The 16,684-nt window shown below is 52.8% G+C and overlaps 1 protein-coding gene across 12 annotated transcripts in view; it reads right to left on the minus strand.

The window, feature by feature from the left end:
* Positions 1–874: 874 nt before the first annotated feature.
* The window catches only part of ATP6V0A1 (ATPase H+ transporting V0 subunit a1), a 58,360-nt gene continuing 42,550 nt past the window's right edge, over positions 875–16,684 (minus strand). For 9 of the 12 annotated variants that reach the window (XM_070479473.1, XM_020888016.2, XM_070479476.1 and 6 more), the window contains 5 exons: positions 13,676–13,783; positions 12,699–12,716; positions 8,345–8,462; positions 7,885–8,056; positions 875–2,404 (listed from right to left, as the gene is read on the minus strand). In XM_070479473.1, coding sequence (XP_070335574.1) covers positions 2,311–2,404; positions 7,885–8,056; positions 8,345–8,462; positions 12,699–12,716; positions 13,676–13,783 — 510 coding nt within the window. In that variant the 3' untranslated portion in view covers positions 875–2,310. The remainder of the gene's footprint in view (positions 2,405–7,884; positions 8,057–8,344; positions 8,463–12,698; positions 12,717–13,675; positions 13,784–16,684) is intronic. The other 3 variants (XM_020888017.2, XM_020888015.2, XM_070479475.1) reach the window with 1 other exon arrangement.

A 16,684-nucleotide genomic window follows, 5' to 3' on the forward strand; every position in this document is an offset into this window, starting at 1 on the left:
TCTTTGAGTCAGTAACAGAGCAGAGGTTAAAAGAGCTCATTTACCTGAATGGTCCCTCTCAACTTTCTGAGGAGTGGATGCTGGGTGTTGTGCCCAGGCCTGTTCCAGGGCAGGTGGCTTGTCTGGGAGGAGAGGGTTTGAGGAGCATGGCATGAACAGGGTGTTCCTGCCCCTCCTGGAGCAGAAGTAGTTGTCAACCTGGTGCTCACATTCCTGGGCAGCCCCTCCCCTGGAGCTTTGAGGAGGGAGGAATGGAGAGGGCGGGCTGAAAGAATGTGGTCGCCTTACATGGCCGTCAGGAGGGAGAAGGCACCCGCCCTGCCCACCCCGCCAGTCGAGACAGCCTGTTGGCCCTTGGGCTGCCTGCCTCAGCACCTCGAATTCTCCAGCTGCCCTGAAGAACCAACCCCCACCCCACCCCCCACCCACCCCCCGGCAGAGTTCCACCTATACCAAGGCCAAAGGCAATCAGGGCTCAAAATAGCCAGGCAGCTGAGCCCTGGAGAGCATGCTTGTAGCAGAAGGAGAGAAGGGTGGGCAGATACCCAGGCCCCTGCTTCCCCCAGCTGTTTGGGTGTGCAGTGCAGAAAAGGGGGTGGTGATGGGACCCCAATCCCCTCCCCCACATGGGTGGTGTCTGCAAAGCTGCCTTGGCTCAGGGTGGATGGGATCGGGGAGTGAGAAGGCCCCTGGGAAACTTGAGATAAAGTGAGAATTTCACAAACTGCCTGGCCAGGGCCACCGCAGCTGTGGCCTTTGATCACAGAAAAAGGCAGCAATGCTGGTGAAGGGAGTGGGGGGGTAAGATACTAGATGGGCTCAAGAGGGCTCAGTGACACGGGCGCTGTGGGCATGCAGACAGCAGCCTCCCTGATAGAGTCAAACACACTTTATTCAACACAGGAATGTTTGAACAGGAGGACCTCGGCAGGATTCCTGATAAAGAACTCTGCTTCCGACCCCCCTGTCCACAGAGCAAAGGTCATCATGTAAACCACAGGGGCCAGACAGGAGGGGCTCTGCACACGGGCTGGGTCAGGTCACACTGGCTGGCGCGGGGTGAAGCTGGGGTGGGGCAGATAGCCTGGGGAGTCACTGAGCAGCTCCCTTAGACAAGTGGGGGGGCTGACCAATTTAGGGGGTCCTCTCGACCACTGAAGGTCTGCAGATCAATTTAGCTGAAGCGGCCAGGGCTGCCGTGCCAACACATGATTAGAAAAGGCCCCAAGATCTGCCTCCTGCTGTGGGGGTGACAGGGGAAGTAGTGCTCAGGGCCAAGCTGCGCTCAGAGCCACACGCACTGGCAGCCCTGCCGGTTGCCTCCCATCAGCAAATGGTAAATGACATTGACTTTCCCGCCCAGGACCCACTCACTCGATGTGGGGTCGTCACGGAGGTAGGGAGGGGCACTGGTGGGCAGAGCAGGCAGAAATGCCTTGATGACTACAGTTCTGAGACTCGTAACTGGGGGTGGGCAAGTCTCTCATCTGCACCAGGAACCTCTGCGCAGAGGGCGTGCTTGTGACAGGGCCCAAGCATGGCCTGAGACTCAGCCAACCAAGGGAGCCAGTCAGGACCTCTGTCTAGGGTCCTCCCAGCTGTGCAGGTTATGCTGGGTGCTAAAAGGGGGTTCTGGGAGGGAGGAGGAAAAGGTGTGAGTTTAGGGTGAGCTTAGGAAGGTGGTATGGGGTATCGGTGGACACTTCGGGATAACAGGGAGAAGCCACGCTTGCTGGCGCAGTTGGGTTGAATTGAATTCCTGATGAACAAGCACTGAAGATCAGAGGGGGTGGGGGGAGGACAAAAACATCATCTCCCTGGACCCCTCGCTGCTAATCTAAGAGTGGGGAGTGTCAAAGAGCACCCCACCCCCAGCCAGGAAAGAGAATGGCAGGAGCAGGGGCTCAAAATCTGGGTGTGGACAGTGGAGCGCCCCCCTCCAAGTGCTCTTGGCTCTGGTGTAAATGCACAAACAGGTTCACCACCAGGGGGCAAAGAAAAAGTGAGACAGAGGCCAGGAGGGCAGGGTGGGTGCCCAGGGTGAGTGGGTATGAGTGACAATCAGGTCGCAGCTTCTCTAGAATACCACTACACTACCACACACCAGCTGCGGGTAGCGGGGGACCAGGGGGAGCTGGGGGAGCAGGGGGAGCTGGATCGAGCTAAATGCCTCACAGGTGGCTTGGGGGAGGGGATGGGGATGACACAGGAGTCCTGATACCCAGGGATCACAACCAGCAGGCAAGCGGAGCACAGCTAACTGCCGTGGCGGGGAGCAGAGGGCAGCTGGGCACACAGCCCCCTGGGGGCTCAGTCATCAAACTTCCCTTCCCGGATGTGCTCAAAGGAGAAAGGCAGGAACTTGAAGCCAGTCCCGCTGTAGAACTTGTTCTGGAACTCCACCCTGGAGAATGGGAAGAGGAGAGTGGTCATTCCACAAAAACTTTGGGACTCTACAGAAAGATGTCCCAGCCCCAAGTTCCTCAAGCCCCCTGCTGCCCACGAAGCCCAGACCCCAGCCCGCGATGCCCAGGGCCTGCCCTCGGCAAGGGCGCACCACACCAATGCATTGATTTAGTCTCAGTTCCTGCTCTGTCCTGCTCAGAGGAAAATGTGTATATGCCAAACTCTGCAGAAAGCTGGGTGCAGAAAACCTTCGGTTGGCCTGTGCCTCTAACAGTGATGGGAAAGAGTCCCCCAGCACCCCCTCCTGGCAGGGCCTGGTGTGGACCTCCAATGGAAGTGTCCCAAGCGGAGTGGTATGAACTCGTGTAAGGAACCCTGGCAGGGACCACTGTTCTCTTATTTGTATCTCTTCTCAGGGGAAGAAGGAGAAGCAAGGGTTGCGAGTGAACAGTGAAGTCTTTCGATTTAGGGGAGGAAATTCCCAGGAAAGGGGGAAGTTAGGAGGGGAAGTCTTCTCAAAGCAATGGCAAAAATATTCTCCAACTGCAAAAACATCTGAGAAAGAATTCTTCTCTTGGGGACTGAAAGGAAAAACAGCTTTAGCTCCCTTCCCCGGCAGCTCAGCATCCATCCCTGATGGTCTCCCTGGGCCCTTCGAGCTCTGAGGGGGCAGGAAGGCGTCCACGCCTGGACGCAGGGCCCGGCTGCAAGCTCACCCTGGACGGCCGCCCAGCAACCAAATCACCACCAAATATGGGCAGAAAAATGCGTGATTCACAGGATAAAAAAGCCAAGGAGAGCTGCCCTGAGGAATAGTTTCCACTCAATGCTGTGTGACCCTTGTGGCCTGGATTCCTGCAGCAGCGGGCCGCATGGGGCTGAGGCAGGCTGTGGGCAGCGGGCACCAAGACACTCTCCATCTTCCTGCCTCTCATTCAGCCTTCCGCCAGGGCATTCTCCCTCCAAGACAAAGAAGGAAATCAGTGAAAAGGAGATGGGAAGGGGGCTGTCTGCGGTGGTCCCAAGAGGTCCTCAGAGGCCCCTCAGCCCTGGGGCACTGGCCGAGGACACCAACTGCAGAGCCGCCAACTCTATCCCCTGGGGAGAGGAGGGGAACAGGGTTTTCTGTGTGAGCACAAGAAGAGGCAGCCCTTCTCCCCGATCCCACATTCCACAGGCTGCGCCAAGGTCCCCAGAGCCTCCTGACCCCTGGAGGAGTCCAGTCAATGCCTCGGCCATGCCCCCTCAGAGAGCACAGGATCCAGGAGGAGGTGCTTCAAACTGAAGTCAGTTGCAGGACTCAGCCCCATGTCCCAGCACCCCCATGATGAGGGTCCAGCTCCAGATACCTCCCCTGGGGAATGTGGTGGTGGTGGGGGTAGGTTTCAGCTTCTCCCGGCTCTGAGGACTGAATCCTCCATGCTGCATAGGCTGCGTGTGCTCAGGCAACAGCATTTCATGTCACTCAACCATGTACAGTCAGACCATGGGCAAGTCACCTTGGGGTCTGTGATGTATCTGACCTCTGGCTGACTCATCACACAAACAGTTCTGATCCAAACTGGCTGAGCAGATGTGTTCACAGGCCCAAGGGGTCAGAGACAGGGGTTTCTTGCCATCACTCTGCCTGCTTCATGTATATGAAGCAGGGACCCAGGCCTGGGAGGGGGGCACATAATTCTACTCTGTGAGCCGATGGGCGGTCCCTCTGACACACCACCTGATATCCCCTCGCCGCCACTTAAGAACTTAGGGTGGTGCCCACCAGGGACACTGTGGGTATTTTAAGGCCAGTGTGGCTCCATTTCTTGGTCGTGCTTGCCCTAACCTCCCAGTACAAAGCTGGAAAGCAGTTTCCTTGCTGGTCTCTCCCCTGCACCCCCCGGCCGGCCAGGAACTGTGTACTTCCTGAGAAAGTACAGACATGAAGTTCTCTGTGCCGGGGCGCGGCGGGACCTTGCTGGCTGCCCTGTAAGTCCTTCCTTCTCAGGGGCGGGGGCGGGGGGGGGTTCTGCTTGTGACGCCTCCAGGGCCTTACCACACCCCAGGCCACTAAAATGCATTTCCAACTCAGCAGCTGTGAGGAGAGCCTCGGGTAGTCGGGCGGAGTTCTGTCACTCTGCCAGCTCCCACACCTGGCAAAGGCCACTGAGTGGCCCGGAAGGACTGACCGGGATTCCCCTGAGAGAGTACCCCTGCTACGTGACAGAAATCTTGTTTTCTTGAGTGAATGAAGGCAGAAAACCTGGGCCTCTTCCCTTCCCTGCTGGGGTGTGGCCTACGGGAGGCGGTTTTAGAAAGATGGTCCTGTCCTGATCTGAGCAGTGCTGGGCCTGCAGCACACAGCCAGCCGATGACCCCCGTGCGGGGCTGTGAGGTCAGCCCAGGGGGCTACATTTCGGGGGTTTTCATTCTCCTGAGCAGCCACTCCCTCAGCCACCCATGGTGTCTGGCTGTGGTGCCACTGTATTCCTTACAAACAAACTGGCCCCCAAATCTGCCCCTTTAGCCCCCAGTCTGTGAGTGTGCATGTGGACCTGCTAGGTAGGAAGGGAGGAGGTTCCTGTGAAGGTAGGTCATGGGGCAACAAGTTTTCTGTGAACATCAATCCGGTGTCCACAGTTCAAACCACAAATCACACCCCTGCCTTTGCCTTTTCTGAGGAAAAAAAGACCTTTCATTATGGTAGGCAAGAGGGCCACACTGCGTACAGTCGGTGGGAGGAAAGGACAGACAGATGTAACTCAGGAGGAGACAGAGTTAGCAGGTGGGTGCATGAATTCGCCTGCTGTTTTCACGTGTCCTTCACCTCCTCCTGTCCCTATGTGACCCTCAGACTCAAGGTTTATGTTTGTTATTAAATCAGATGTTTTTCTTCTTGTTCCCACCAAAAAGACCCAGAACTTGTGTAATGGGACAGTCCTTGCAGCAGAATCAAGAAAGCCCAGCTGAATACCAGGGGTAAGGCGACAGGTATAAAGATGCCCAGGCTGGAAGCCAGGCAAACATAGCAGCAATGTCCCTGCAGCCATTTTCAGCAGGCCCAGCTGTTCCCACCCTTCACAGGATGGTCATAACTCAGAATGCCTGCAGTCCCACTGGACTGAGAAGATCCGGAGATCCCCGGGGCACGTCCACACTCAGCCAGGAGGGGGTGCACGAGCACCAGCTTCTTTCACTCCTTTTTAGTGGCAGGGAAAACAAAGGCCTCCAGGGATGGGATTCTCAAAGTTGCACAGAGTTTTCACTGCTGTTTTTTTTCTCTCCTATCCAAAATTTCCACTACCAAACAACCACCACCCTGCAAGTATGATACAGTATTTGATGAGCCTATTCCTTGCAAACTACGTCTGCGAGGTATTCAAGTGGTCTCATGTGCTTCCCCTTGGGGTCTCTCTTCTAACAAACTGAAGGGAGCACTTACAGGGGCCACGACCCTCTCCTCAGGGCAGCCCCATCTGCATTTGATCTCAGGTTTGATGTGCCAGGGCAGCAGGCCAATCACTTGGTCTGCGCATTACTTCCTACTTAACTGCAGCAACCTTGTCCCATGGACAACATCCTCTCTCTTCACAGGAGAGAAAGTGGGGTTCAGAGAGGCAAGTGCTGTCCTCAGGGTCACCCAGCCAGTGCCAGAAGAGCTGGAATTTAAACTCGGGTTACCCGATTCTGCAGCTTGCTTCTTTGCCACCTGTCACTTCCTCAGGCTCATTCATGAGGACCTTCACTCGAAGCCCACAGGTAAGCCTGAGGAAGACGAATCCTTCTGGCAGCAAAGCATGACCTCCAATCGCCACAGTTCACTCTGGACACCGGGCCCAGGCGGCCCTCCCTGCTCCATATGGGCTTGGCTCACTGCTCCAACAGGTCTGCTCCAGCTCCCTGACTGCTCCCCACTGACCTGGGGGTAGGTAACGGGTTCCCCACTCAGGCTGGAGTCCAGGTAGGTTGGTCACTCTTCCCTGGAGCCCAGTGCTCAGGAGTCAGAGAAGTGAACAGGAAAGGAAGGAAGCCAAGAGGGCAAGAACAAGTGAGTCACCACAGGCTGGCAGCACCGGGTGGTGAGGAAGTGTGCTGGGGCGAGCGTGCACTGATAAGCTGAGAGCGGGTAGTGCGCCAGCAGTCGGGCCACTCGGCCGGCCGGGCCAGACTCCTGGCTCCCAGTAAACAACAGCTGGGCGGGGAGGGGACGTGGGGGAGGAGAGGGCCAGGCCTGAGAAAGTACGGTGTCCTGACGCGGATTCTCCTAAAGGAGCTTTTGAGGGAAGAGTCAGTCCCGGCCACGGCTCCCCCTCCCCCGCCTCACTTTCCCCTCTGTCATTCAGAACAACAAATGACCACGGAATCTTTGAGCAGGCTCAGCTGAAAACAAGTCAAACAAGAAAAAAACAAAGATAAGGGGAGTAGGGAAGAGATTTCTCAGGTTCAGATTTTAGTTTTCTTCAGGTTTTGAGAAGCAATGGAAAGAGTCACAGCCCTCTCTCCTGATCCTGAGATCATGAACACTGCAGATCATCTCGTCTAGGGAGCCCAAAGGGCGGGACAGTGAGTCTGTGAGCCCCTAAACTGGCACAACTGTGTGTGCACACTTCAGGCCTAAAGCTTCCAGAGCCGACAGACCCCAAAAGAGAGGGAGAATCATAATGTGAAGGGAGAGATGGAGATTCAAGGAGGCAGGTTTGGGGTCAGGTAGCCAGATAAAGTGCGGCACGGCCAGTTTTCAGTATCAACATGTCCCAAGGACATCTGGGAAATACTAAAAAAAAAATGCTCATTGTTTATCTGAAATCCAAATTTAACTGAGGGCTCTGTAACTTTATTTGTTAAATCTGCCAACCTTACTCTGAAGTTGTGGAGTCACAGTCCAGACCAGACCTCAGCTTCCACTCCGCAGTATCTGAGCCACCTCCATCCACAGCCATTAAGAGCCACAGACAACATTCAAGAAAGAAAACAAACAAATCCAAAACCTGCCCTTCTGAAGAGGTGGCTTCAGTGTACCAAGCAATATGTGCTGGAACAGGAATCCCCCTACTCACACAGAGCTGCCAGGGTCTTACCTAAAGACACTGGTGCCATGATAGGATACGGGGACAAGACAAGGGCAGAGGGTGCTCCAGCACCTCCCTGGACTTAGAATCTACTCCACAGCTGCTTTCATTGCTCTGAGGGCAGGAAAGAGTTAAATGCAAGTGCAAAACACCCCAAACAAAGACCCCAGAAGATCTTTGAAGACACTGAAGAAGAAGGCTGAACACAGGAGAGCGACTCTGACAGCACACAACAGGGACTCCTCCCTGGAGGCTGGGAAAAGTGAGCTGTGCTGTTCAGGGGACACTTCCTGAGGCTCACACCAAGTATGTCCTTGGGCATGAGGATGTGAAAGCAGACACTTCCTAGCATCTTTGGATTCTGGCATAAAACCGCCCTCTGTGCAGCTAAGGACACGTTCCCACCCTGGCCCGCGCTGCCCCTCACCAGTGTAACCGCAGCGCATGGAGAAAGGCTGAGAGGCCCTCCATGATCAGGAGGATGGCCACAGTCAGGGTGGCGAAGGCAGCGAAGATGAAGAACAGCGCCAAGCCCCCGGCCAGGCTCTTCACCTTCAGGCCAATGTGGATCACCATGGTCCAAAGCACCTCGGACAGCTCTGGGGAGAGACAGGACATCGGTTCAGGCAGGCCAGGGGTGCTGCAGGCTGTGCACCTCGCTCTCCATCTCCCCACCGCAGTATGCCCGGCCCCCCGGCTTCCTGCGACCTCAACAGCTAACCTGGCAAAAGCATGGACACTCCCAGCAGGATGTCATTCTCCCGGGATTCGGGAGTCCATAATTCCAGAGCCCTAAGATAATTTCCACTCTCCTTAAGCCCCCACTGGAGGGAGCGCCCAAGCAAGGGGGACAGACATGGCTTCTGACCTGAGAGAAACACACTCACGTGCATGAGCGAGACTCAGGGCCCAAAGCCGCAGGTAGGAGGCGGTATTGGAGATGCAGCCCAGGCAGTACTCGATGGTGTGGATGGCCTGGTGCACCATGGTGTCCCCAAAATCAAACTGTCAGGGGAGGAAACCAGACAGCGGAAATGAGGCGGGGCGGGGAGCGTGCAGGGGTCTGAGTGCTGGCATGGATGGCTACCTGGACCCAGAGCCCTTGGTGCTGAATTCCTGGTGGAGACACTTCAGTGGGGCCATCCCCGGAAATCCTGCCTGGTTGGGCCCCTAGCTGGGCGTGCCTCCCTCCCCTCAAAACACTACATTGTAATGAACTACTTCTTCATGAGGCTCTTCTCAACACATCTGCTTTTTCTCCCCACTAGGCTGTCAGCTCCGGAGCGGGGTGCATGTTGGGCCAAGAGCTGTCTGGCAACTCCGTTCTGGCTTGACTTCTACCTTGTGGAGCCTGAGAGCAGAGCACCCTGCTCTCCAGAGCCAGGAGGACAGGAAGGGCTCTTTCCTGGGATGTGTGTCAGGGGACAGGCCACCAGGCTGGAAACTACCTGGAGGAGACTAAACCTCTGCAGCCCCTCCTTATTTTCCCAACATGTGGGCAGCAAGCTAACTCCCTGTTACTTTAGAGACTTCTGAAAAGATCACACAGGGACGTTTTGGCAAAATTTTACAAATTCCTACTTGGGCAGGTGATGAAGGTCAAACAGAACATGTATTGTCTTTTTGGTCTGTTTTCCTCATGCTCCCTTTCTTCCGGTTTTCCTTTCAACATCAAAGATTATTTCCAGCATGAGGAAGAGGGGCTGTGGGGAGCTTCCTGTTAGGCCTGCTCGGAGTCCAGCCCTAGGTATGCTTCCGGGCCTCACTCTCCCAGGTGGAGCCACAGCCACTGAAGGTCAGGAGGCAGGCAGCCCCTCCCCACAGGGCCCAGACCAGACCCAGTGAGCAGAGGGCTGCTGCCAAATCAGCTTTCCAAGCCTGCCCTGCCCGCAAGTCAGTCTGTTTTTCACCACTTTCTTTCCAGATTCACATGACTTGACCCCCAAAAGATATCAGAAAGAACTGCCTTGAGAAACGGCGTGAGGGCAGAAGAGGAGGGCTGGGCTGGCTGGTGAAGCGCTAACAGCCCAGGCCTCATGGACATGGCCGGTGGCGAGGGGGGCCAGATCCAGCTCGCCATCTCTGGCGATCACCTAATTTTCCCTCACCCTTATCTATACCCAGAATATTTCTGGGCTTTTCTTTTGAAATAGGCTCTTGCAAAGTCTTCTAGTTACCCTGAAAACTAGGGTAACCATAGTTACCTGAATCCTGACAATGCTGTTAAGAGCTTTTTGCCACCACTGCTGGCTATCACCCCACAGTCCATGCTCCAAGGAAGGACAGGGTCCCCATCTCCACAGACTGCAAGGCTTTACTAAGAGCTCCGTGAAAGCAGTGACTGTGGGCTCCCTTAGAACCAGATCCTTTCAGCAATTTTATTCCACTCTGACTTTCTCCCATTAACCAAAAAAGAACTGAGATGGAAGAGGAAGCTTTCCTTCCAGGCGTTACCCTGGCTTTCTCCTCTCTTTCACTCCCAACTTCCTACTTTGTAACCTTGGGCAAGTTTTCATACCTGTATACTGCGGGGCAGGGCGGGGGAGATAATAAGTGGGGTGAGGATTAAGTGAGAAACCAGCCAAGCAGTTAGGAGTCTGTCACTGCCCCATGTGAGTCAGCTACGACTGACTAGGCGCCACCGCAGACACCCTTTCTAATTCTCTACCCGCCTCCTGGCCACCCCACCATGCCCGTTCCTCACCTGCTGCACCCTCTTGGCTCCACACACCTCCTGGGCTCGCTCTCCTTAGCTCCCGGCCGCGAGGTCTAACAGACATCCTGTGACTGAGCCTCTGCAGCATCTGTCACCACTGCCTTGTCCTTCTCCTCTCCTTGACACGCTCACTTCCTCTTGGTTTTTCTCTCCTGTAGCTGCCACTCAGGCCTTCAGCAGCCACCCCGGGAGGAGCTCCCAATGGGCACCTCTACTTCCATGTTGTGGGTTTCCAACCAGCTGTCCACATCTCCTGCCACAGCGCAGGTGCTTCAACCTCCACACCACCCAAACTGAACTCATTGTCTGTTCTCCTCTGACCCTCCAGACCTACTTCTACTCCTCATCCCATGTCTAACTGGGGGTCATAACTAGAGCCGCAGGCACCTGAACCTGGAAGTCAAGCTTGACTTCTCACTCACTCCCACTGCCTGCATTCACGAAGGCCCAAGGCCTGCAGCTTTTACTTCCTCCATCTCTTATTGCTCCCTTCCTTCCCAACTCCCACTGCCAATGCCTAACTTCCCTCCAGGCCTTGCAGGTCTTTCCTGACCCCTCTCAGGCTGTGCCCCTCCTCCACCCAATATACCCTCTACCCTTCTCCCCTAGGGTATTTCAGCAATGGTACACACTGGGTTACTTGCAGCTTCACTGCCCTGTGGCGCTCCTTCTTGCCTAATACTCTACTATGGCTGCTGTCTGCCAACCTCTAGTCTTACTTCTCACCAGTCCCTCAACTCCTGACTGTGCTCTAGCAAGCTGAAAACTTGTTTATCCCCAAAATGTGCCTTTATGGTAACTATACATACTATAGGTCTGCGTTCCCTCTGGCCCTCCCTCCACAGAGGACTCTGGCTTGACCAGGCTAATCTCAGCAATAATTCCCTCAGGGAATCCTTTCTAGGGGTCCTCTTCCCCACCCCACCCGTGTTTTGTCAGGTGCCCTCCTCCTGTGTTCCCACAGCATCCTGGGCACACCTTGATCATAGCATCTGTCACCTCAATTAGTCTGGGAGTTCCTTGAAAGCAAGGACTTGTTTTTTTTCTTCTCTCAGTTCTTGTAGCACTGTGCTTGGCACACGGAGGGTGAATGAATGAGTAAGTGGATGAATGCTATCTGGTGAGATGACACAGTAGGGACAGGTCCCACTGACCCTTGCTGAGCGGTTACAGCCTGCAAAGATTCCCCAGACAACTGCGGGGCCGGGCTCTCGTGTGCAGCTGGACAGAGCGCCCCCAGGGAGAGTCTGCTGCCTCCATCTGTGACGTATTTAGATATCTGAAACAGTTATCCGAATCTCCTCACTACTTATGATGCTGTGGGAAACAATCTCTGAGGGAGTCGGGGGCGGGGCCAGAGACTGGGAAGGCTGAATTTCAGTCCGTCTTGTTTGCATGTCCACCCCCCTGGGACAGGGCTGCACAGAAGAGCTGCGCTGGAGGCACTGGTGCTGGAGGCAGCCTTGCTGGGAGAGGGCTGGGCTCCTCACTGACATGGACGCGCTCCCACCTGGCCCTTCCCGGCGGCCATGCACAGAGGAGCGGTCCGGAGGAACAGAAGCTCCCAGATGCCCGCCAAGGGGCCTCTCCGGCCTTCAGGAAGACCGAACGCTGTCTGCTTTCACACAGAATAGCAGAGCCTTTCCCATTCCCATCCCACTGCCCACTTAGAGAGGACCAGGAAAGCCAGAAAAGGGAAAGGGTCACAGGTCTGGGTATTTCAGAGAGAAATTTGGGGAGAAGATGCAAACAGTGCAGCAACACCTATTAAAAACCCAATTTAAAATGTGTACACGGCTAAGTGCATTACGGCTGAGCTAGAAGGCTTTCTAGTCTGGCTGTGGCCTGAACATTTAGCCAACTTTCTTTCTACTCTGTTACTCTCTATGTGTGGCTGGGATAATATGAACTCCTTGCAGGCAGATGGACTGTTTTTTTCTAGGATGCATCCTAGAGGCAAAGCCTCCTTTTGAAAGCTGTCTATCTTCCAACTGGGTCACGTGGAGGTAAAGGTGACCCCCAGCAAAGGTGCAGCATTCTCACTCCAAGCATCATCAAGCCGATGAGGGCAGCAGGAAGAGGTGGGCTGCATCTCAGGGAGGAAGGGTGAGCTTTCCCATAAGCACTCAAGGAGCAAGGAGGAAATGGTTACTCCTAGGGCAGAGCGACTATACACAAGCATCACAGAGAGGAAGGCAGAGGCCAACAGGGTTTAACTCCCAAGGGGAGTCACTTCAAGAATGCCAGTGCAGACATTACTTGCAGCTCCTTGTAAAGCCATTCTCAAGGCGTTAGATCAGCAAAGTCAATGAAACAGAGACAGAGGTGACTGACGTGAGATGCAGTTAATGGAGATGAGCTTTTTCAGAACACAGATTCACAGACTGGTTAGAGATGGCCAGTGAGATGCAGGGTACATGGGTGTCACATGGGGCCCCAGGATGCGGCAGGGACAGCAGAGTGATGACAAGGACGGGAAGAGAAGCCCCAGATAAACATGAAGCCAAAGCCAGCTGGTTTCTTACCACTTCGTCCTCGGTAGGCTTGAAAACACAAATTTACACTTAGTGGGAAGCCACGCCACACACAAGGTCACAAGTCATGAGCACGAAGCTACTCATTGCTTCTTGGTGGGGGTGGGGGACTGTGAATGTTAAATGTTCTAACATGTTAGAGACAGGCCTCCTCAGCACAAATGGAAAGCAAAATCAGCAGTGCTTGGAGTGCTGGTACTTATTTTGAAAAGGCATCCCAAGCCTTGCCATTTCTATTTTAAAAGAGTCATACACAAAGTAGACGCAGTCAGTCATACTGCACAGTTCAGTCCCCTGGGTATCCAATTCCTATTCTTTATGCTTTAAAAAGAATATAGTGGATAGATGAGATTCAAATTTCAGCTCAGAGGCTCTGTGGTACGGTCAGGCAAGGAGACTGATTTAAAAAAAACAGCGTGGAGGTGGTGGTTTAAGGGAAAGTCTAGTAAGTTCAGACTTCATTCTCCCTTTGAAAAGTAGGCAAGTAAGCCCTTTAAAAGGTTCACAGAACGTGTCTGCCACAAGAGCACATTAGCGGAGCAGGACTTCAAAAACCCAGTGACTCAAGTCCACACGGGAACCAGTCTGAGGAGGGGCAAGGGACGAAGGGGCCACCAAAAGTGGCCGGGTTTCTGCTGTCAGAGCCGGAGTACTGGGGCTGGCTCTGCCTTAGTCCGAGGAGAGTGGTCAGTAACTGATTCACGCACAGGGTTACTGCAGGCCTCGCGGAACTCAAGAAGCCGGACAGCAGAACAAAATTGCTGTGGGCTCAGCAGGCAACACCTGGAGTTTATAGCAGGGGCCACTGGAAAAAAGCTGAGGAGCCCTAAGAGGTCCAGAAGGCAGGCAGATGCTCAGTATTAGTATTTTCATCGTTCAAGGAGCAGACAGGAGTGAGGCCACTTGGGGACACAAGACTAGGGCTGAACCAAGACGGGAGGAGAGGAAGCCCACACCACTGATCTTACCTCCTCCGCGTCCTCTGAATGGGTGGAGAGCTGGTCATGCTGAATAATCTCAGCATCCTCCTCTGTCGGTCCGTTGCCCACCCTGATCCCACCAAAGTTGAGAGTTCCCTACATAGATGAACAGAAAGAGTAGAATTTGCCTGGGCTTTAATGTGACATTCTGTGATGTGGGGAAGGGCGATGGTTAGTACACACAAACCTCAGAAAAGCATATATTCTAACAACAAAAACAAAACCCACTGATGGAACAGCTAAGTAAAATTAAGCCACTGTTCCCACCCCAACCACCTCTGCCCAGGCCCAGCCCGAACTACATGTACCACCTCAGTCTGATCAGAGGCAACAAGCAGTTTCTGCTGCACCAAGAGACACCATCCTCGCCTTGGCCAATGCCAACTGAGAATCCTGTTTGCATGAAAAGCTTAGTAGGAATAGACCCCCCTAACAAGCATAGCTCTATCTGTAAAGGCTTCAATGACCTAACTTTTTCTGGAACTAAAGATTACACTTTCTAAGAGGGAGGGGAGTCAGATGACATGGTGATTGCAACTTAGTTGGCTAAGATTTCAACAGGAGCCCGACAAGTTTCAGAACCTCTCCCCCAAATGTACTGGGTCCTTGCCCAGGAACAAAGGAGTTTCTAGGTCACAGAACAGGGAAAAAAAAGCTTAATGTACATTAGCTTGCAGCTAGAGAATACCCAGTTAGGCTCCTGTCCTTCAGGGGAGGACTCTGAGTGCTAACACAACTTTTTCACAGGCACGCGGGCAGATGCTGACTAGGTGCCTGCTGCCTCTCACTCCACAGCCACGTTGAGCAGGGTCCTCAGGACCAGAATTTCTAAGTCAGCCTGATCTGGAAAAGTTTGGGTTTATTGAGGCAAGGGGATTCTTTGGGTACAAAAACCAGGTGGAACTGGGGTTAAGTGTGGCAGATACCAATTAGTGCTAACCTGCCACAGAGAGAAAAGGAACCAAGGAAAGAGCTCTGAGACCTACTTCACATGGCTGCCATCCAGGGAGCCAAAAGAGGCAAGAGTTCAAAGACTGCTCTCCTACTAAATGGCCTCCAAGCAGCACCACTGACAATACACAAGCGGTTTTGGACAGCCGCCCCAAGGTCCCCACTCGTTGCTTCACCTCTGGTGTGCATCTCTGACCACAGCATACGACCACCGACCCTCCAGGTTTGGGCAGATTCTCTCTTTTCTTCTAGTAATGGTTCTCACATGCTCGTCAGAGAACTGGTTGTATCAGAATCACCTTGAAAGCTGCATTTCATTAAATAGACAGTCTCGAATATCACCTCTAGAAATGGTAAATTTAGTGGGTCTAGGGTAGGGCTAGAAAATCTGTGTCTTAAAAAACATTTCCCCAAGGACAAACTGTATGACCAATTTGATTGTCTATCAAAATTGAAAAGGCGTGCCCCCCAAAATGCATGCACCCTTTGAGACAGTAAGCCCGCTGCTAGGAACATCTACACCTGTGAAGTTTTATCAGGACACAAGGACAAGGATGTTATATTATTCAGAACAGCAAAGAACTGGGAACAACCACCAGAGCCATCTATAAGGGGATGGTTACATAATTTTAGCACATCCGACAGACAGTCCTGTGGACTGCTGGGCAACTCTAAGGGTACTGTGACGAAACAATAAGTCAAGGGGCAGAAGACTGCTGCAATTTAAAACCAACTGCCCATGTGTTTTAGATATATATACCTGTACATATGTATATACATACTTCTATCAGTAGATGACAGATATATGCTGATATTGGCAGAAAAAAATTTAAAGGCAAAATTCCCCACTTGCTAACAATAGCCTGGAGGAGGAGGTGGGGGAAACTTCACCATCAGTACTGTTTGCAGCCCCAACCAAGTGCACCTGTTGCTTTGATTTTAGTTTTTTGTGTCGGGAGGGGGTGACACATAATGCCACAACGGGTCATGGCATTACAGGCAATCTCTATGTCTTCCTCCACTTCTCTAACACCTAAGAAACAAGTTCAAAGTTCACCATGTGATTCTGATGTGTAGTCAGATCTGGGAACTGCCCCAGGCACCTCCAGATTGTATAACTATTACACTTGATGACCCCCGAGAAGCGGACTGAACATATAACACAAGTGTACACTCTGAAGCACCTTCTGCACCACACTGGTGACAGGACAGGATTCCTGAGTATCCTGGGGTGGGTTCTTGGGTGCCCGGGTTGAGGAAGCAGGCTTTAGGGCCTAAAGCAGAAAGTCGTTTCTGAAGTTTTCCCCAACCAGCAGATGAAGTGAGGGGGTAGCCAGGTTAAACCTCCCAGCCAGACAGAATAAGCGTCCCTTCAGAACAGAGGAAGTGTGAGTTACAGGAAGGGAGATGAGACACACACATCAGCAGAAAGAAGAAAAGAAAAAATTAAAACTATGATACACTGCTTACAGACAACCAAGAGGACAGATGAACAAAACCAGATCTGTGTTCATATCCTCAGCTCTTAGGGTCAAGAATATAGGGCCCTCATAATGGAATGATCATTCTGATGCATTCAGGCTGCTCTCCAGAAATAGATGTTTGGCTAAAGAACCAGTGGGCTAAGGAGTCCCTCCAAATGAGCAGGTTTCCTGACCGGGGACTTTTAACTTGGACAGTATCACAGAAGAGGATGCTAGATTTAAAAGCATCAAGACTGATGCAGCAGAAGCACACTTCCAACTAAAACTAGAAGAAAGAAGAGCACATGAGAAGAATGCCAATACATGGACAGTATGTGCTTTAGGGTATTTTTTTCCCCCTCTCATAAAAGAGAGTAAGTCCCCACTTGAAAATAATTTTAAGCAGCCGCATTTAAATATCTTCTGATCCAAGATATCAGACTTTTTAGACTAGTTCTAGAAGAATAATTAGTTTTTGAAGTTAAAAGGATCAGGAACACCTAATGAAGTAAATGGTCACCATCTAAATATTTCATTTATTTAAAAGAGTATGATGCCACTAGAATACAATAGAACATTAAGA

Source organism: Odocoileus virginianus, chromosome 17, assembly GCF_023699985.2.
Source record: "Odocoileus virginianus isolate 20LAN1187 ecotype Illinois chromosome 17, Ovbor_1.2, whole genome shotgun sequence".
Lineage (NCBI taxonomy): Eukaryota > Metazoa > Chordata > Mammalia > Artiodactyla > Cervidae > Odocoileus > Odocoileus virginianus.